The following is a 22,474-nucleotide window of genomic DNA, read 5'->3' as shown; positions in this document are numbered from 1 at the left end:
TTTCTCTCAACATCATCTCATTATCTATTCAGCTCTTAGAGCCTATGTCTGTTTCTATTTGGTATCTATACTGTATAATATATATATACACTGCTCAAAAAAATAAAGGGAACACTTAAACAACACAATGTAACTCCAAGTCAATCACACTGTGAAATCAAACTGTCCATTTAGGAAGCAACACTGATTGACAATAAATTTCACATGCTGTTGTGCAAATGGAATAGACAACAGGTGGAAATTATAGGCAATTAGCAAGACACCCCCAATAAAGGAGTGGTTCTGCAGGTGGTGACCACAGACCACTTCTCAGTTCCTATGCTTCCTGGCTGATGTTTTGGTCACTTTTGAATGCTGGCGGTGCTTTCACTCTAGTGGTAGCATGAGGCGGAGTCTACAACCCACACAAGTGGCTCAGGTAGTGCAGCTCATCCAAGATGGCACATCAATGCGAGCTGTGGCAAGAAGGTTTGCTGTGTCTGTCAGCGTAGTGTCCAGAGCATGGAGGCGCTACCAGGAGACAGGCCAGTACATCAGGAGACGTGGAGGAGGCCGTAGGAGGGCAACAACCCAGCAGCAGGACCGCTACCTCCGCCTTTGTGCAGGGAGGTGCACTGCCAGAGCCCTGCAAAATGACCTCCAGCAGGCCACAAATGTGCATGTGTCTGCTCAAACGGTCAGAAACAGACTCCATGAGGGTGGTATGAGGGCCCGACGTCCACAGGTGGGGGTTGTGCTTACAGCCCAACACCGTGCAGGACGTTTGGCATTTGCCAGAGAACACCAAGATTGGCAAATTCGCCACTGGCGCCCTGTGCCCTTCACAGATGAAAGCAGGTTCACACTGAGCACATGTGACAGACGTGACAGTCTGGAGACGCCGTGGAGAACGTTCTGCTGCCTGCAACATCCTCCAGCATGACCGGTTTGGCGGTGGGTCAGTCATGGTGTGCGGTGGCATTTCTTTGGGGGGCCGCACAGCCCTCTATGGGCTCGCCAGAGGTAGCCTGACTGCCATTAGGTACCAAGATGAGATCCTCAGACCCCTTGTGAGACCATATGCTGGTGCGGTTGGCCCTGGGTTCCTCCTAATGCAAGACAATGCTAGACCTCATGTGGCTGGAGTGTGTCAGCAGTTCCTGCAAGAGGAAGGCATTGATGCTATGGACTGGCCCGCCCGTTCCCCAGACCTGAATCCAATTGAGCACATCTGGGACATCATGTCTGGCTCCATCCACCAACGCCACGTTGCACCACAGACTGTCCAGGAGTTGGCGGATGCTTTAGTCCAGGTCTGGGAGGAGATCCCTCAGGAGACCATCCGCCACCTCATCAGGAGCATGCCCAGGCGTTGTAGGGAGGTCATACAGGCACGTGGAGGCCACACACACTACTGAGCCTCATTTTGACTTGTTTTAAGGACATTACATCAAAGTTGGATCAGCCTGTAGTGTGGTTTTCCACTTTTACATTTTTAGTGTGACTCCAAATCCAGACCTCCATGGGTTGATAAATTTGATTTCCATTGATAATTTTTTTGTGATTTTGTTGTCAGCACATTCAACTATGTAAAGAAAAAAAAGTATTTAATAAGAATAGTTCATTCATTCAGATCTAGGATGTGTTATTTTAGTGTTCCCTTTATTTTTTGGAGCAGTGTATATACCGTATATATTGCAGTGATCATAGTCTTTACTCATAGTATAGCTTAGTGAGTGATCATAATATTTACTCTGACCACCATTTACATGTATGTGTACTGTATAGTAGGCTATGTACTGTATACCTGAGACTGATATTAGTTATGTATTCCCTACAGATACAGTGAGCCTGGTCAATGGGAACCATCAGTCAGGAGCGTCCCAGTCGCGCCACCCAGCCCCCGGGGAGAGAGACTCCCGCTCCGAGCATAGTGCCATCGTCAGCTCCATCGAAAAGGACCTCCAGGACATCATGGACTCCCTAGTCATGGATGATCCCCAGCCTTCCTCTTCAGACCACCCCATCCCCCACTCCCCGCTGTCCCCCATGGTCAACGGAGGAGGCCGATACCTCCTCTCCCCTCCCACCAGCCCAGGAGCCATGTCGGTGGGCTCCAGCTATGAGAACACCTCCCCACCCTTCTCCCCCCTGTCCTCTCCCTCGGCGGCCAGCAGCGCAGACAGCTACACCAGCCCTTCTCCCAGCGGCTGCCTGGACCCCCAGGACCCATCCCTGCCCCCCGTGCCGGTCCGCTCATCCAGCTACAACTACACAACTACACCACCCATCCCCCAGCCAAGGACCATACTGACCAACTACAGCCCTGGCGGCGGGGTGCAGAGGGTTTCTGAGAGCCCTAGGCACCAGAGGAAAGGTCTCCTGGAAGCCCCCCAGAGCCCCAAGCCAGCCCGCAGAGGCCAGAGCCTGGACAGCCCAGGGGGGGTGGGTTCAGAGAGCTCTAGACTGACCCACCTATCTGTTGCCTCAGCCGATGCCGGGTACATGGGCATGGGCAGGAACACAGTGCCAAGTAGCCCCAGACTCACGGCCAAGTTCCCCTACACCTCCACGTCCTCCTCCTCATCCAGTCCCAGGACGAAAGCGGGCACCATCCTCCAGGAGCGCCCGGCCAGCCCCTTCAGAGAGCAAGCGGACCACTCCCTCACTTCCAGCCCCTCCAGACAGCTGCTATCCCAGCCCAGCAGGGCCTTTCAGCCTCCCCTGGACCCCATCGTCCACATCATCCAGGGGGGCTCTCCACTCCAGCAGCACCACCCCTTCCCCCACCCCCGCACGCTGCAGCCCCCAGAGAGCCCTCGACTGTCTCGCAGGAACCTTGAGCTCAGCAGCGGCGGCAGCAGCATGAAGGAGCTCCCACCTCTCAGCCCCTCCATGGCTCGCAGAGGGGTGCCTGTTCTCCCGGGGGCTCTCCCTGGAAGTATCCCCACGTTGAGAACGCCTGAGAGCCCATCATCATCATCATTGGGGAAGTTGGGAGTCCCGGAGAGCCCCAGGCTCCTACGCAAGGCCGGGTCCCCCGCGGAGGACCAGTTTGGCAGCAGTGTGGTCCGAGCCCGCAGCCCCTCCCCCACAGCAGGGTTGATGATGATGGAGAGTGGGGGAGGGGGGAGGAAGGCCAGCTTTGGGAACGCCCTCTCCCCTGCTTACAGCCTGGGCTCTCTGCCTGGCTCCTCGCCTCTCGCCAGCCCCAGGGGCCATAGGAAGATGTCTGGGGGCCCCCGGGATCAGAGGGGCCCCCACCCGGGCATGCGGGAGCGCAAAAACAGCATCTCTGAGATCAGCGACAACGAGGACGAGCTGTTGGAGTACCACCGGCGCCAGAGAGAGGAGAGGCTCAGGGAGCAGGAGATGGAGAGACTGGTAAGTAGAGCGGCCTGCTCTTAGCTGGATCAACTGTTAGCTGTGAGCTAGGCTAGTTGTTCACACCAATCATCATTGACCTACGTGATGCAGGGTAATAGCAACCTAGAAGTTATTGGATTGGTAGAACAATATTTATCCAACTAATACTATCAATTAAATGACCATTCATTTTTCTACTGGTCATCAAGATGGTCTAGGGCGGTGGTCACCAAAAATAGGAACGCAAGGCTTTATCGTTGTTTTTTTTTCACAGAAATGTTTGGCGATCGACTAGGCATGCCTTGGAGATCGGCCAGTCGATCGCCAAACATTTCTGTGAAAAAACAAAAACTATAAAGCTTTGCGTTCCTATTTACATTTTATTATTCCTATTTTTTAGCTACCCTTCGTGCCGGGTAGGCAAAGTGTTCCCATTTTTAACCATTTCATGTGTCTGAAGGTACAAACTCTGCCTTCCCTGCGGGCCCGGAGAGCAAATCAAGTGCACTATAGGCCTACCGCTGGCCAATCGGATGGCTCAGATTGCCTGCAGTAACGTAGCACACGTTAAAGAAAGTTACAGCAAAGTTGATACTGTGAGATTTGAAAACTTCTAAAACCATGACTAGAGAGAGACTGTCAACGAATAGAGCACAGAGCGGCTGTTTTTATGAGGGTAACTTCTTACTCAGCACTGTCAACACTCTATTCAACACTTTTATAAGCCATAAAATGCACGTTCTTCCTACTTCCACTCGTGCTACAACCAGCACTCCAGCTGTAATGAATGAGTAGGTAAGTGTCTCGTTATTATTGGGGTCTTGTGTCTTTTTTAATATTGAGGAATATTTCACTTTCTCTGTTCATAGGAGTTACAGCATGAATTTGTGCATGAAATAATGCGGTGCGACTCAAGTTTCGCCCTCAGCTGAAAGGCAGTGTATCTTTTTGGTCAGTGTCAGTGGAGGAAAGGGAGAGCGGAGGTACGTTGAGGCGAGCCCTCAGTCGGCTCTGCTGCTCCGCTGTGTCTCATTGCTACAGTACGTTTTTGAAGCAATGTTCAGCAAAATCTGAGCGGTGGATCTTGGCTTGCATTTTGACTCAGAAAGTGATCTGGACTCAGAAAAGGTTGGTGACCAGTGGCCTAGGGGATAACTCAGCCGCTTGGGAATATTCCCAAATCCAGCTCCTGGCACTATGCTGACAGAAAAATCTCTCTCCCTGCTTGTCTCTCTCTCTCCACTATTTATCCAATAAAAACAACAATGAAATCAGAACGTTCTTAGATGGGCCCCCTCATGGTTTTCACATAAGAATTAAATCAGAATTATACCGTCATACACAACATGTTTATGATGAAGCTACTGGATGTGCTGAGCTGTAGTTTGGCTTATAGCCTTTCTTTAACCACCATGTTTAGTCTGCCTCCACTCAAGTGTTCCTCCACATGACCAGTTAACCATTTGTTTAACCTAAGAGGATGGGAGTGGAGAGCACAGTGAAGTCCATATTTGTGAGGAGTAGGGATTGTAAAAAAAACTCTGAATCCCGACTGAAACCTTCTAATCTGCCAACGTGCGGTGACTAAACGTCCAGGTTTTTCCATGGCAACCCCATTGTTTGTTGTCCTTTTTTGCACTGAAGAGGGGAGGGAGCCGTAGACATCTTGGATCCGTCTGTGTCCCTGATGAAGCGCCTGAGTCCTTTTATATCTGTGTGATGAATACTCGTCTGCCTCCTTGTAGGTACACCATAGCAATAGAATGACTAGAATGGGAAACCCCCCTCAGACCTTGGCAATATGAAGTTAGTCATGGGTACATTCTATTTCTATGAGTAGGGTGCTGCTGCCAAAATGAGGGCAGTTCTTTTGGGCAGAGGAGGAATGACTTGCAACTCTGTGTACACTGGGCTACGCTCTGGTTACCAACAGGAGCATTACTTCCATTACACAGCAGGAAAACCATGTCTGGCAATCCCAGAATGGACACAATCTGTCTTTGTCTCCTCCGTCACCCCCATGTGTTGGAGTAGGCTGCTGCCCTAAATGTAAGAGAAATGTCTGTTCCAATTCAGCGAGAAAAGCAATTGCCAGGATTGTTAAGGACAAAAAGGTCCCCCAACCTTATCAGTTAAATTGTATTTGTGATTCTCTCTGTGTAGATGGGGTTTACATTGAAAGGATGGTTATTACAGCGAACCATAACGACCTTTGCCGTTAGACTGGGAAATATTGACATAGGACAGAATGTAAATAGCAGAAGGAATCTCGGGGAATGTACATAAGCCACGCGGATAAGGCATGTGGTTTATGGAGAAAGGTGCTAAGGGGGACAGATTGTAGGGATTTACGTTTTCTTTGTCAACTGCCGTTCTGACTTTCAAAATGTAAGATGGGTGGTTTGGCGAATTACGTAATGCCTGCGTGATTAGTAACCTTGTCTGAAGCCAGAAGGCTTGCATTAGCTCCCTGAGCAAATGCCTAGGCTTTAGCTTAGTGAGCTAGCTATCCCATGTATAACCAGATTAAGCCCCTGGCATATGAGCTTTGCCACTGGTATGATAGTATTTTCTTTGTTAGGAGGGATCGAGAGGGGTGTTATATGTGTTCACTGTGAACCCAGGTGTGCTCAGCTCATGCAGCACTGAATGAAGGATTTGGATCCCGTAACCATTATTACCATGAGCTATTTCTGTATCCATTTTAATCGACCCAAAGATTCTGTTCTGTCCGGGTCTTTAAGATCCAGCAACTAGACACAGAAAGAACTGTGCAGAGCTAAGCATGACATATGGTCCTTGTAAGTGGAAGGCCATAGACTCCTGCAAGATGGGGAGAGGCAGCGCAGCGAGCCAAGCGTAACACAGGTCCTCAGTGTCTCTCACTGGAGCTGCCAGGGGAAGTGGGAGGGATATGGGGTGGGGGGAGGTGTACAGTCCAATCATTGAGGCTATATTTACCCCAAAAGAGACACACTTTCTCTACCCAAGGACCCTGTCTGTCTGTCTGTCTGTCTGTCTGTCTGTCTGTCTGTCTGTCTGTCTGTCTGTCTGTCTGTCCGCCCGCCTGCTCTGTCTATCTGTCTGTCTGTCTGTCTGTGTTCGTCTGTCCGCCCGCCTGCTCTGTCTATCTGTCTGTCTGTCTGTGTTCGTCTGTCCGCCCGCCTGCTCTGTCTATCTGTCTGAAAGAAGTCTGTCAGTCTCCCAGCAACATGCTGCAGGCCAAGCCAGGCCAGGGGTAACTAACTACACTTTGTCGCTAAGTTATTTTCGGATGCAGTCAGTCAGACCCTGGGGATCAGTGTCATGCCCGAAGCAAGGAGGTATGCTGGGTACAGCTATCTATCCCTACAGAGGGAGGCAGCACAGGCTCTCTCTGGCATCCTGAAACTATCAGCACGGTTTATACATAAGACTTGTTTACTGTACCAAGCATACTCAATTATTTGAGTGTTCTGGAAAGACATTTGTGTGATCTGTGGACCGAGATAACATAAGTGTTCACCAGGGACGACATCATTCGTACCGTCTGTTTACAATGTTTACACAGCGCCTTCATTCTCTTTCATCCAAGTATAATGTGCCACATAAACCAGTGAAACGGTATCTAAGATGTTATTTTTGCCAGCCAATCAAAGGTGAGCTCTATATCATATAGGAGTCCAGACAGTTAAGGATATTATTTCTCACGTCTGAGCTGCCTTTGACACATGGTTGCTTAGTGAAACACTGCCTTTGCAAAGACAATTGGCATATGGCGTTAGTCACTGGCTGGCTGCTCTGACTGTCAGACAGTGTTGTGAAAACGCCAGTCTACTGAAGATGATCTCATTGTTGTAATGAGAGGACCAAGGATGATGAAATCACATATTCCATTACTTTTATAATGCTGACAAGTTTTGTCATGCTCACAGAAACATTTTTAAACTTAGCTAAACAAAAATACCCATATTTGTCAGCTGAGCGTCTCAGAATTAGCATGGATACAATTTAGGTTATTATTGTTCTCTCTAGCTCGAGGGACATGCAGTGCATTTGAAAAGTATTCAGAACCCTTGACTTTTCCACATTTTGTTACGTTACAGCCTTATTCAATAAAAAAAAAACATTTTTAAATGTCTTCATCAATCTAAACACAATACCCCATAATGACAAAGCAAAAACAGGTTTTTAGAAATCTTAGCAAATGTATTAAAAATTAAAAATTGAAATATGACATTTACATATGTATTCAGACCCTTTACTCAGTACTTTGTTGAATCATCTTTGGCAGCGATTACAGCCTTGAGTCTTCTTGGGTATGATGCTACAAGCTTGGTACACCTGTATTTGGGGAGTTTCTCCCATTCTTCTCTGCAGATCCTCTTAAGCTCAGTCAGGTTGGATGGGGAGCATCGCTGCACAGCTATTTTCATGTCTCCAGAGATGTTCAATTGGGTTCAAGTCCGGGCTCTGGCTGGGCCACTCAAGGACATTCAGAGACTTGTCCCGAAGCCACTCCTGCATTGTCTTGGCTGTGTGCTTAGGGTCGTTGTCCTGTTGGAAGGTGAACCTTCGCCCCAGTCTGAGGTCCTGAGTACTCTGTAGCAGGTTTTCATCAAGGATCTCTCTGTACTTTGCTCTGTTCATCTTTCCCTCGATCCTGACTAGTCTCCCAGTTCCTGCCGCTGAAAAACATCACCACAGCATGATGCCACCACCATCATGCTTCACCGTAGGGATGGTGCCTGGTTTCCTCCAGATGTGACGCTTGGCATTCAGGCCAAAGAGTTCAATCTTCGTTTCATCAGACCTGAGGATCTTGTTTCTCATGGTCTGAGAGTCTTTAGGTGCCTTTTAGCAAATTCCAAGTGGGCTGTCATGTGCCTTTTTAATTTAGGAGTGGCTTCCGTCTGGCCACTCTACCATAAAGGCCTGATTGGTGGAGTGCTGCAGAGATGGTTGTCCTTCTGGAAGGTTGTCCCATCTTCACAATGGAACTCTGGAGCTCTGTCAGAGTGACCATCGGGTTCTTGGTCACCTCCCTGACCAAGGCCCTTCTCCCCTGATTGCTCAGTTTGGCCAGGTGGTCAGCTCTAGGAAGGGTCTTAGTGGTTCCAAACTTCTTCCATTTTAAGAATGATGGGGGTCACTGCGTTCTTGGGGACCTTCAATGCTATAGACATTTTTTGGTACCCTTCCCCAGATCTGTACCTCGACACAATCCTGTCTCAGAGCTCTATGGACAATTCCTTTGACCTCATGGCTTGGTTTTTGCTCTGATATGCACTGTTAACTGTGGAACCTTTTACATAGACATGGTGTGCCTTTCCAAATCATGTCCAATCAATTGCATTTACTGCAGGTGGACTCTAATCAAGTTCTAGATCAGTGGAAACAGGATGCGCATGAGCTAAATTTCGAGTCTCATTGCAACAGGTCTGAATACCTATCTAAAAAGGTATCTCTGTTTTTTATTTTCTCTCTACCCCTCTCTCTTTCGCCCCCTCTCTTTCTCTTTCCCTGTCTCTTTCACCACTTCTCTTTCCCTGTCTCTTTGTGCATGCAATTTTGTCTGTGAAGAATTTCTAGCAAAGAGAGATTGACTTTTCAGAGTCGGTGAGAATGTCAGAGAAAAAGCTTGGCTCTTCACAAGAGAGCGAAAGGTCTTCTCTGCATGACTGGCATCTTTGTCAGTGTTCACATGGATTAGCACACCAAATATACCCAGCACACTAAATATAACCAGCACACCAAATATATTCTTGGCTGTACTGTCCTGTCATCGGACAACGTGGCTTAGGTTTAGACCTAGAACAATGCCCGGTCAGTCACTGGTCAAAATCTGTGGTCAATCATAGGGCTGTTGCGGTGACCGTATTACCGCCACACCGGAGGTCACGAGTCATGAAGGCAGTCAAATTCCACGTGACCATTTATTCACGGTAATTAGGCTTCTCCAAGCTCTGATGCTGCTGATGGTCATTAGTAGCCTACCAAACTTGCTAACTGCCTGGAACTCAGCACTCTATTGTCCCTATAAACACCATGACATCAATGCAAATGTAAATGAAAATCTTCTCAAACACTTCATGAGAGCCCATGAGCTCATGTTGCACAACATTTCTATAGGCTATGAAATGTGCGCGTGAAAACAGAGTGATGCCCTCTATTAAAAAGAGGAGGATCCCATCATCTTTCTATAGGCTAGGTCTACTATATTTATTTCTCAACTTTCCTAATATTAAGTACATTGCTTATCTTTACAACAGGAGTATAGCCTACCTGGCTGGCATGAAAATGAACCACAGGAAAAACATCCTCCGTTCTCCATTTAAGTGCAGAGATTACATGTATTTTTTTCCCCTGCCCCTGTTTCGAGACAGGTGCATGATAATGGTCCATTCTAAATCAAAACGAATTTCACACGTATATGTAAAGAATATTAAAACAAGAATAGTCTGATGGGTGACAATATTAGCTTATCACTTGTGAATTACAGTTGAAGTCGGAAGTTTACATAAAAACTCAGTTTTCACACTGACATTTAATCCTAGTAAAAATTCCCTGTCTTACGTCAGTTAGGATCACCACTTTATTTTAAGAATGTGAAATGTCAGAATAATAGTAGAGAGAAGGATTTATTTCAGCTTTTATTTCTTTCATCACATTCCCAGTGGGTCAGAAGTTTACGTACATTCATTTTACACATACATGCATTTTTGGTAGCATTGCTTTTAAATTGTTTAACTTGGGTCAAAGGTTTCGGGTAGCCTTCCACAAGCTTCCCACAATAAGTTGGGTTAATTTTGTCCCATTCCTCCTGACAGAGCTGGTATAACTGTATCAGGTTTGTAGGCCTCCTTGCTCGCACAAACTTTTTCAGTTCTGCCCACACATTTTCTATAGGAATGAGGTCAGGGCTTTGTGATGGCAACTCCAATACCTTGACTTTGTTGTCCTAAAGCCATTTTGCCACAACTTTGGAAGTATGTTTGGCCACATTGTCCATTTGGAAGACCCATTTGCGACCAAGCTTTAACTTCCTGACTGATGTCTTGAGATGTTGCTTCAATATATCCACATAATTTTGCTTCCTCATGATGCCATCTATTTTGTGAAGTGCACAAGTCCCTCCTGCAGCAAAGTACCCCCACAACATGATGCTGCCACCCCGTGCTTCACGGTTGGCATGGTGTTCTTCGGCTTGCAAGCATCCCCCTTTTTCCTCCAAACATAACGATGGTCATTATGGCCAAACAGCTCTATTTTTGTTTCACCAGACCAGAGGACATTTCTCCAGAAAGTACGGTCTTTGTCCCCATGTGCAGTTGCAAACTGTAGTCTGGCTTTTTTTATGGAGGTTTTGGAGCAGTGGCTTCTTCCTTGTTGAGCTGCCTTTCAGGTTATGTTGATATAGGACTCGTTTTATTGCGGATATAGATACTTTTGTACCTGTTTTCTCCAGAATCTTCACAAGGTCCTTTGCTGTTGTTCTGGGATTGATTTGCACTTTCGCATCCAAAGTACGTTAATCTCTAGGAGACAGAATGAGTCTCCTTCCTGAAGGGTATGACGGCTGCGTGGTCCCATGGTGTTTATACTTGCGTACTATTGTTTGTACAGATGAACATGGCACCTCCAGGCATTTTGAAATTGCTCCCAAGGTGAACCAGACTTGTGGAGGTCTACAACATTTTTTCTGAGGTCCTTGGCTGATTTCTTTTGATTTTCCCATGATGTTAAGCAAAGAGGCACTGAGTTTGAAGGTAGGCCTTGAAATACATCCACAGGTACACCTCCAATTGACTCAAATTATGTCAATTAGCCTTTCAGAAGCATCTAAAGCCATGATATCATTTTCTTGAATTTTTTTAGGGTGCATTATGGCCACACAAAGGGGATGCCGCCGGGAAATTCGAAGGCATTATCAAGTGTTTCTCAAATTGTGAATGAGAGACTGACGAAGTGTGTACAGCCTGCGCAAAAACAAAGCAGTGTCAGGTTTTGGCCAGGACTGTTCAGGTTTTGTTCACTAGATGTCCCCCTTGCACCTTTTTTGTACCTTTTGTTTTTCTTGCTCTAATTATTGTTTGCACCTGTAAGTCATTCCCTTGTTAGTATTTAAACCCTGTGTGTTCCTTAGTTCATTGCTCAGTGTTTGTATGTTAGCACCCAGCCCCAGCCCAAGCCTTGTTGTGATCATTTATTTTCTCTTGTTTGATTTTCCAGAGGTTCTCTGGTTTTGTTCTTGTGTTTTTTGGATTAGTCTTTTGAGGTTTGTTTTTTCCCTTGCTGTTCTTACCACTTTGTGGATTTTCTTTGTATTTTTGGAAGATTTCCTTTTTTATTAAACCACCATCTCTAGTACTGCTGTGTCTGCCTCATCTTCTGGGTTCTGCCATTTATTAGTGACTGTTTCTCGCACCGGGTCCTGACAAGCAGAGCTCATGCCTTTCAAGCAGCTTTAAAAAAAATCATCATTAGAGTTGCATTATGCAGCCTTACAATGTATTAACCTCAAAATGAAGCATATAGGAGTACCTATTTTTTTGTTAAAACAGAATAGCCGCATGTGCGCACTTCCTCAAATCGTTTGGAGAAAATATCCTTTCTACTTTATTCAGCTTTGTTCAATTGTTTTCTTCATACTATAAAATAATTCCACAGACTTCTAAGCAAATCTTGTTTGCTAAATTAACTAGCCCACAGCCATATGGTATAGCCAGATCAGGACAACTCAGAGTATGCTATTTTGTTCTTCTGAAATAGACTCAATTTTCTTCATATCATGTTTCTTTAGACCTGACTAAAATAAATAATGGATTTATTGTGAAGGTGTATATTACATGGATTTATTAGACTTTTTAAAATGTAGATGTTCCAAAGGTCTGCATCAGTGGCTTGTAGGCTGTGTGTGGAAGCCATGAAAGGATAAATGTGTTTGTTAACTAACGGTCAATTACCGTGAGCCCGACCAGTTATTTGCTTGACAATCACCGGCTGACGAAATTTGGTGACCGTCACAGCCCTAGTCAGGTAGCTGTGGTTGATTTTAAACACTTGTATATTTTGTAGTTCTTACAGCAGTATACAACTTTATTATTCTAACTACATTCCATCATTAGGTATAGAGTTAGAAGCATCCATGGAGGCCTGTGTGTGTGGTTTTAAAGCACAGTGAGTATCGAGTTTACTAGCCAGGGAAGATTCTAGTGATCCCCACAGCTTGATTGAGAAAAGAGAAACCCAGATTATCTGTGAGTAGACAGTAAGTAGCAAATCTCTCATTCATACTCCATTTGAAGGGAAGCTATTGTAGTCTAGTCTGTGCGAATAACAATAAATATGCTCTGTGTCTATTTTAGGTTCTCTGTGTCAGTTCTACCGCCCCATTGTCACGATTTGCCAAATACGGCACGCTACCATGCTGTTTGAAAGCAATCATTGGTTGGGTGCTTAAGATGGCATGTGAGGTGAACAAAAATATGTTAGGCTATCTGCATTCAGAGAACATTCAGTGAGATAGAGGTCATAGGGCTGTCACAATTATCATGTAATCGTGTAGCTGACTATTATGGACAATAACCATGATCTGAAATTTGTTTTCGTCATTACCATCTTAATGCATTCATTTTAGATGAAGGGGGATTCAACTTTATATTCAAGTAGATAAAGTTTACCCAATAGCAGTTTTTCATTTTTACATGAATTAGGTAAATCATTTTACGAGCAAATTGGAACGACCGGGAGGAGAAGATTCATTTCCAGAAGTTGCAAGCGGTCAAAAACCCTCTGTCTGAAAAGAGGACAAGGGATAGTTCAGAAATGTTTTCTTGACAAAAAATGTTTTTCTAAAAAAGTATTTCCACTAGAGGGACTATTCTTACCTTATTGTATTTTAGTAGAGCTCCTACTTTATGGTCTACCAAGGGTGTGCAGAAACAAGTCTCAAGACTAGAGTATTTTAAACAAATAGGCCCCCAATAGCCTACTTCATTAAAAACCACAACTTGTTTTTCTGATCTGTTGATTTGGCTGTAGGATTCTTAATATTTTATCAATTCTATTAGGATATAAATATTAATCAGTAACATAGGCGTGTTTATGTAAGCCACATCCCGTTTGAGGAAGTCAGCCCCATGTAGTGAGCTCTGACCCCTCCTCCCAGTGTCTAAGCCTCTACCCCTGGGCCTGAGGACAGAGGAATGATCTCCATCCGAGCTCTGTTGAAATGTGAGGAGGTGAATCACAACTGAACAAGCCAGCACTGGGAACAGAACCTAGCAATAGAGCCACAGTGCAGCCACAGCTTACTGTACATACTACACTGATCTAGGACCAGTAATGGAGCGACGTAAAGTCCTCAATGGAAGCGGATCGTAAGCACACAGAGCGGGACAGAGCAGGGACCAAGCCATGCTGTACTTACTCTCTCTGGCTCAGGAAGACCCAGCTTTCCTCTCCAATGTGACTGCACTCATGAAGGTAACAGGGGACAACTCTAATATTAGCAATTGTGGAACAGTTGCTGCTGTCTCTGTCTATATTTAAATGTGATTTGGTATGTGTCAGTGTGTTTGGATGGTGTTAAAGGCTTGTGTCGGGTATTCATTGTTTCGTTGGTTATAACTGCATTAGCAAGAGAGAGCTACACAGACAAGTTTTTAAACTGTTAACGCAATTATTGTTTGTTGCTCCAGATTAGATGTGGAATTGGTAGGAAACAATGGGTTGTGTGTGTACGTGCGTGTCTGCCTGTATCTGCTTGAGTTGGTGTGTATGTGTGCATGGGCCTGTGCGTTCCTGCATGTGCTGAAGTTGGTGTGTTTTGTTGAGTTCATAGGCTGTTAATTTGCAGAGCAATTCACAATGGTGGCTTTCAGATTAACAGTGTATTTTTACGGTTTCAACCTGTTTTTAGACTTTGGAGATTTGGCTGGTTAGAGCATGTGAAATATGCTTAATGTGCTTGATATCCAATTGGTAGTTACAGTCTTGTCCTATCGCTGCAACTTCCGTGCGGACGAAAGGCGAAGGTTGAGAGCCATGCATCCTCCGAAGCACAACCCTGCCAAGCCGAACTGCTTCTTGACACACTGCTGGCTTAACCAGGAAGCCAGCCGCACCAATGTGTCAGAGGAAACACCGTACAGCTGGTGACCTGAAGTCAGCGTGCATGCACACGGCCGCCACAAGGAGTCGCTAGAGCGTGATGGGACAAAGACATCCCAGCCGGCCAAACCCTCCCCTAACCCGGACAAAGCTGGGCCAATTGTGCGCTGCCTCATGGGTCTCCAGGTCGCGGCCGGCAGATCCGGGATCAAACCCGGAGCTGTAGTGATGCCTCTAGCACTGTGCTGCAGTGCCTTAGACCTCTGCGCCACTCGCGAGGCCAGAATAAAAGTTTTATATTAGGCCTGTTCTCCAAGTCTGTACTGTTGAATTAACAATGTTATGCTAAGATGACCTTGAATTGAATGATTAAATTCTCACAGAGAAACATACCATGAAACTGTTACGCTTCCTTTCATAGTGCATCCTATCCACACAACGTCAAACACACTCAGCTTCAAGACCTCTGCGTCTGTCGCTAAGAGATTGCCTTGACTCTAGAGTCGTGTTAGTTAGGAACCAAATGGACTGAAACAGGGAGGGATAACCTAGTCCAATAAGACGGGCTCATTTTACATTTCCATTGTAAGGAAACCAGTATGTACTTTTGTTATTTGAGTGAACTATCCTTTTTAATGAGCACAACCCAGGCCACAGTGAAAACTCCAACCTGAGGGTGTAAATTCTTGGAGGTCAGGGGTCATTCATCTTCTACTGTGTGGCTGTGAAGTCTGAGTTAAGCCAAGTCAACATCCTGCTGTGCCACTGTGTTCTGTCTTCTCAGACAGGGGCCCAGCCAAGGGGAGGAGACAGAGAGAGAGAGGGAGAGAAAGTGGGGAGACAGAGAGTGAGAGACCGTATGTCCATTTAACCTCACCTGGACAAACCTGGTCTTATGGCTATCATAGAAAGCATGCTGCAATATCATAAAAGCTACTAGTTGTATGGTGGTGTAGACTTGGTGCTTCCATGTTCTCCTGTAGTGCATTGTTTTGCATTTAGATATTGTGGGATGGATGATGGGCACAACACAATGTATAGGTTTGGAAATCTTTGTCATCTAGTCAGCTTCTAAAACGGGATCATACTTCACTTGCATCTTTCCTCGAAACTTGTCTCTGTTTTTTATTTGACATGTGGCTGTAAGACCAGCCTTACTGCCACTCAGAGAGACATCCAGGGGAAGGTGGCTGTTGTCTCATTAATAGAGGCATCATTAGTTTTGAATGCAAACCAGTTCGACCAGGGACAACAAGTTTCCTCTCAAACATAGTCAGTGATACAGGCTGCATCCCAAATGATATCCTATTTTACCCTATGGGACCTGGTCAAAAGCAGTGTACTGTATAGGGAATAGGGTATCATTTGAGACATGGACACCAGCACAGGATGCTGCTGGAGGGCTAGACTTCCATGTGGCTGTTTGAAGCTGCCGTTTTAATTAGCGCGAGCTAGTGACTAGCGCCACAGAAACCGCCGTGATTTTTCATCTGCCTCCCCGGAACTGTACATGATAAAAAAGCAAGAGGAAGAGAGAGATAGAGAAAAGAAGAAGAGGTCAATCTTCAATGTGGTTGTTTTCCCAGTGTTCGCTGCACTAAGGAGAGTGTGACGTTCTTTTATCCCTTGGGTTATGAGTTGTGAAGAATGCCTTTGTATCAGTGAGACTCTGAATTTGTTCTTGGTAACTCGGCGGCTGTCCTTGTTGCATGTCTACAGTGCAACATTTTAAGCAATACCAAAACATGTTCCAATCCAACGCCTGACAAGATGCCTACAATATGGGCATTTCCCACAGGGGTGTTGGTTGTTTTCTGGTCAGTGTATATACACTGAGTGTACAAAACATTAAGAACACTTGCTCTTTCCAGGACATAGACTGACCAGGTGAAAGCTATGATCCCTTATTGATGTCACTAAGTCCACTTCAATCAGTGAAGATGAAAGGGAGGAGACCGGTTAAAGAATCATTTTTAAACCTTGAGACATGGATTGTGTACGTGTGCCATTGAGGGTAAATGGGCAAGACAAAATATTTAAGTGCCTTTGAACGGGGTATGGTAGTAGGTGCTAGGCACACCGGTTGTGTCAAGAACTGCAACGGTGCTGTTTTTTTCATGCTCAACAGTTTTCCTTGTGTATCAAGAATGGTTCACCACCCAAAGAACATCCAGCCAACTTGACACAACTGCGGGAGGCATTGCAGTCAACATGGGCCAACATCTCTGTGGAACGCTTTTGACACCTTGTAGAGTCCATGCCCTGAGTAATTGACGCTGTTCTGAGGGCAAAAGGGGGAGTGCAACTCGATATTAGGAAGGTGTTCTTAATGTTTTGTATACTCAGTGTAATTTGACCATGCCATCAGAAAATATGTCATTGTAACCAGCTTTTCTCGCTTGGAAAAGGATGCAGAAGTGCAAAACAAGGACAGGAGAAAGAGGAACAGAAAAAAGGAGGAAGAAGGGCGAGAGACTGGTACAACCACAGATTCACATTGGAAAGAAGGCAAGAATGAGGAAGAGATGCTTTGATTCAAAGAATAGGCCTTGTCGTTAAATGTTAGGGAGAGTGGCACTGTGGGAAAGCTACTGACTTACTCAAAGAAAGAGGATGTTGATAGAGTGAGGGATAGTCCCGGTGTTCGGGGAATGCCTTAAAATCGCTGGCTAGAAATTAGTGTGCCTAAATGTACCAACGAGGAGCATCAATCACTTTCTGTAAGACGCCATTTATCCTCACTCCAGACTCTTTATCAAATCTCATGTCAAGCAATTACCCTAACATTTTACTGGGATGTAATCTCCTTTGACTTTCTTAACTGTACACTTCATTTACTCATTTGATCACTGCCACTCAGTTAGCTAAACAGGCTAAGTACATTCTGCTAATATGATAAGGAAAGCTAATGATGCTTAGAGAGCTCGCTGCGAGTGTGTGTTGTGCTGTCACATTTTGTCTGTCGATGAATTTAAATGGCGGTGGGAGGAAGAATGACTCAGTAAACAGTGCAGAACAACATGAAATAACCAGGAATGAGTCATGGCTAAATGGAACGTGGGTGGGTTAGTTGGTGGAAGTACTGCCATCTTTGAATTGTAACCAGTTTGACTATTGAGTAGTACTGTCAACCCGGACCTTGGCTTTTCTGGGTCTGTGGGTTCAAATCCCAGGTTGGCCATAGCAGGGACGGACCTTGTTGTACAGTATTTTACTTCTCATTAAGTATTTTCCTGTGGAGCAGACAGACTGTAGTGTAACTGTAAGGCTGGTTGTGGTTTAGACTTGTGACTGAGCTGATCCCTTGAGTCACGCTTTAGCAGATAAGGAAAGAGGCCCATTTGGAATAAGTCTTTAGCTTGGCTAGGAAATCCAGTCAGTGTTCCTCCTGTCAGCAAGCTGGATCTGCTACTACTTCAACGCTACTTCAACGCTGGAGCAACATCAAATTCAACTCTTCCATCTGAATAGGTCAGACATGAGAACATGCAGTATGTACAGTCATGGCCAAAAGTTTTGAGAATGACACAAATATACATTTTCACAAAGTCTGCTGCCTCAGTGTCTTTAGATATTTTTGTCAGATGTTACTATGGAATACTGAAGTATAATTACAAGCATTTCATTAGTGTCAAAGGCTTTTATTGACAATTACATGAAGTTCCGGATGCCCCAAACAATCGGAAAGAGGATTCATCAGAGAAAATGACTTTACCCCAGTCCTCAGCAGTCCAATCCCTGTACCTTTTTGCAGAATGTCAGTCTGTCCCTGATGTTTTTCCTGGAGAGAAGTGGCTTCTTTGCTGCCCTTCTTGACACCAGGCCATCCTCCAAAAGTCTTTGCCTCACTGTGCGTGCAGATGCACTCACACCTGCCTGCTGCCATTCCTGAGCAAGCTCTGTACTGGTGGTGCCCCGATCCCGCAGCTGAATCAACTTTAGGAGACGGTCCTGGCGCTTGCTGGACTTTCTTGGGCGCCCTGAAGCCTTCTTCACAACAATTGAACCGCTCTCCTTGAAGTTCTTGATTATCCGATAAATGTTGATTTAGGTTGATTTAGGTGCAATCTTACTAGCAGCAAATATCCTTGCCTGTGAAGCCCTTTTTGTGCAAAGCAATGATGACGGCACATGTTTCCTTGCAGGTAACCATGGTTGACAGAGGAAGAACAATGATTCCAAGCACCACCCTCCTTTTGAAGCTTCCAGTCTGTTATTCGAACTCAAATAAGCATGACAGAGTGATCTCCAGCCCTGTCCTCGTCAACACTCACACCTGTAGTAACGAGAGAATCACTGACATGATGTCAGCTGGTCCTTTTGTGGCAGGGCTGAAATGCAGTGGAAATGTTTTTTGGGATTCAGTTCATTTGCATGGCATCTTCATAACATTCTGGAGAATATGCAAATTGCCATCATACAAACTGAGGCAGCAGACTTTGTGAAAATTAATATTTGTGTCATTCTCAAAACTTTTGGCCACGACTGTACACTAGGTAGGAATGTGAGTCAGAGGCGTGTTGTTTAATGAGGCCACTAAACATCTTTCATTGTCAGCACTACACCTCCGTGTTTACACAGGTCTGGAGACACTGGAGGGGTTTGGGGGTGGGACTCTGTAGAAGGGATGGGTTTGTTTATCTGTCTCAGCGAGGGAGACTTGGATTTGTTTGAATGGACTCCAATGAGCTTCACTGTCCTCCTAGAGCTATGCCTTTCACACCTCCACAATGAGAGTAAGTAGCCCACTGATTTGCTGAATTTTATTTGCTGTACTGTAGATGATCAAAGTGAATTTTCATTGATTGATCGATTTAATAATTGATAGTTGTTGTTTTTTACTCTTGAACATGGTGAACTTTAAACAACAAAATAAACAAAAATATAAATGCAACATGCAACAATTTCAAAGATTTAGCTGAGTTACAGTTCATATAAGAAAACCAGGGGTCAGAATGAGTTTTTCCCCACAAAAGGGCTTTGTTACTGACAGAAATACTCCCCCCCCTTCTCCCATCTGACAATCCCGCAGGAGAAGAAGCCGGATGTGGAGGTCCTAAGCAGGCGTGCTTGTATGTGGTCTTCGGTTATGAGGCCGGTTGGACACACTGCCAAATTCTCAAAAACAATGTTGGAGGCGGCTTATGTTAGAACATTAAATTCTCTGACAACAGCTCTGATGGACATTCCTGCTGTCAGCATGCCAAATGCATGCTCCCTTGAGACATCTGTGGCATTGTGTTTTGTGACAAAACTGCACATTTTAGAGTGGCCTTTTTTTGTCCCCAGCACAAGTCGCACCTGTGTAATGATCATACTGTTTAATCTGCTTCTTGATATGCCACACCTGTCAGGTACATGGATTATCTTGACAAAGGATAAAAATGCTCACTAACAGAGATGTAAACGAATTTGTGTACAACATTTGAGTGGAATAAGCTTTTTGTGCGTATGGAACATTTCTGGGATTTTTTATTTAATCTCATGAAACATGGAACCAGCACTTTACATTTTTGGTTTACATTTTTGTTCAGTGTAGTATTAGGCCTACATAGTGTTGTGTGGATGCTGCCATGCTGGTTGTGGAACTCGAGGAAACTCTTGGAATTCTCTGTGTTATATAAATCGGTATCAAAGCACGAGACTAGCGGGTGCTAGACCATTAACAGCCATGTGTTTAATAGGTAGCGGATGTGAAGTAATATACTATGTTGTGATTGGAACCAGTCAGTAACTTAGATCTACACGGAGCGGAAGCTGCAGAATCAGAGTGAGACGTGTGGGCCAACTTGGAGATCCAATGAGTTGCCCTCTTCTCCCCTCCTTTCGCCTCCTCGGGTTCTGACTGTGCCACCAGGTTTTGGTATCGTGTGCTTTAAAGGTGCTTGGAAAACTCTAGTCCCACCTTGCCTCTGCCGTGCCTTTACCCTGGGGGAGCCAGCTAATGACATCTACAGAGACTGTTTAAGGCTCATAAACTGAGGGATTTGACCTTTTTAAAATCGCTCCGCCATTTCCTGGTTGTTGAAACTATAATAGTTTGCCTAATTTCAGTTTATATGACAAAATAAGATAGTATAATGTAGAGAATCATTGTACCATCTTACCCGCTGTGAAATACATTTTCCATAACCAAAAATGTTGTTTCAGCTGTTTGAAGCAGGTGTACAAAACCGAAAGTAAAAGAAGCATAATTTAACATTTATTTATCTAGGCAAGTTAGTTAAGAACAAATTCTTATTTACAATGACAGCCTACCCCGGCCAAACCCGGACGACGCTGGGCAAATTGTGCGCCGCCCTATGGGACTCCCAATCACGGTCAGTTGTGATACAGCCTGGAATCGAACCAGGATCTGTAGTGGCGCCTCTAGCACTGAGATGCAGTGCATTAGACCGCTGCGCCACTCGGGAGCCCCCCAAAAAATGTACAAACGGGAAGCATAGAAATAGCGCACATTGAACAGATCTACTGCTTCTTAGACTTGCTTTCAGTAGAAGAAGAAGTAGTAGAAGAATAGATCTATAACTCACATTTCTATGTGGATTTGGTCAGGTCATCCAAAAAGTTACATATTGACACTTAAGTCTGTGGTGGCCTGGGACTTGAACATAAAAACACTTTAGGCACTGGGAGCTCTGCTTGCTAAACAAAAGAGGGTACTTTGTGCTCAAACAAGAGGAGTAGAGGTCCTCAAACGGTGCGTCAGAAGGCGAGGTGCTCAAACGGTGCGTCAGAAGGCGAGGTGCTCAAACAGTGCGTCAGATGGCGAGGTGCTCAAACGGTGCGTCAGAAGGCGAGTTGCTCAAACGGTGCGTCAGAAGGCGAGGTGCTCAAACGGTGCGTCAGATGGCGAGGTGCTCAAACGGTGCGTCAGAAGGCGAGGTGCTCAAACGGTGCGTCAGATGGCGAGGTGCTCAAACGGTGCGTCAGAAGGCGAGGTGCTCAAACGGTGCCTCAGAAGGCGAGGTGCTCAAACGGTGCGTCAGAAGGCGAGGTGCTCAAACGGAGCGTCAGAAGGCGAGGTGCTCCACTCTTGAAGGTCTTTAGACACTAGCTCTGCTTGCAAAAAGAGCGATGGAAAAAACATTCTAGCAATTTGCTGGAGTTAGCAAAGTTCTGGCAACCAGTCACTGAACATAAGATCAGAAAATCACATAATGCGAAGATTGTGTCTGCGCTAATTTGACGCTGTCATGCTGATTCATGTACAGAGAAACACATGGGCATCTAAGCTCTTTGAACCTAGACAGACAGTAGGCCTACTATGTTCAGACAGTCTGTTTGGACACAGCGATTATGTTGACTCTCGGTTAACTTTCTAACAGCATCAAAAAGTAAACATGCCACACAGAGAGGTGGTGGGAATAGAGAGAACGTATAGTATGTTATCCAGATATTCTTTGCAGACCTCTGTTCAAATAGTATTTTCTTCCAAATATTTAAGCAGCTCTGTCTGGCACAATGGAACCAATGGAATGGTACCAAAAGTGCAAACCTGCCCGTATGGCACTCAGGCCGGGTCGATCAAATGCTCAAAGTATTTGAAAAAAAATTAAATAAATTGAACCCGAGTCTGATTCTCTATAGTCCAGGGCCATGCACTGCCAGCCAGGTCATGTTACATGGTATGAGAGAAAAGCTGCTGGATGCCATACAAACTTTAAAGCCCCAAGAATGCCTGCTGTCGGTATGCTCTGTTTCTTAGTAGACTACATTCTTAGCAAACAAAAATGCAGGGAACAAGAGAATATTTTCTGTTTTTCTCAGCTGTTGGTGTAGTCAGGCCTGCATTCTCTAGACCTAATTCACTAATCAGTGAATCCAGAAAGGGAAGGCATGGTGCCATTTCCAGATGAAAGTCAGTAAGATGTGGGTGTTGTGCATTGCAAATGGAGGCTCCACTGTTGTTATGCTTTCCCCTCATATCTCTAGTGAACATATTGTAGCCCAGGGCTTGTTCTTCTAACCATCTGTTAAGTGGCTAGCTCAGATTACAGGTTAAGGTAATGTAGGGTTTGGTGAGGACCCCACT

At 45.3% G+C, this 22,474-nt stretch overlaps 1 protein-coding gene across 21 annotated transcripts in view; it reads left to right on the top strand.

Moving 5' to 3' along the window:
- The window catches only part of LOC139548583 (pleckstrin homology-like domain family B member 1), a 110,648-nt gene that overhangs the window by 61,368 nt on the left and 26,806 nt on the right, over nucleotides 1–22,474 (top strand). For all 21 annotated transcript variants that reach the window (XM_071358342.1, XM_071358345.1, XM_071358346.1 and 18 more), the window contains one exon: nucleotides 1,820–3,363. In XM_071358342.1, coding sequence (XP_071214443.1) covers nucleotides 1,820–3,363 — 1,544 coding nt within the window. The remainder of the gene's footprint in view (nucleotides 1–1,819; nucleotides 3,364–22,474) is intronic.

This window comes from Salvelinus alpinus, chromosome 21 (genome assembly GCF_045679555.1).
Source record: "Salvelinus alpinus chromosome 21, SLU_Salpinus.1, whole genome shotgun sequence".
Classification (NCBI taxonomy): Eukaryota; Metazoa; Chordata; class Actinopteri; order Salmoniformes; family Salmonidae; genus Salvelinus; species Salvelinus alpinus.
The sequence above is the reverse complement of the archived record's forward strand: the minus strand, read 5'-3'. Positions and strand labels throughout refer to the sequence as shown.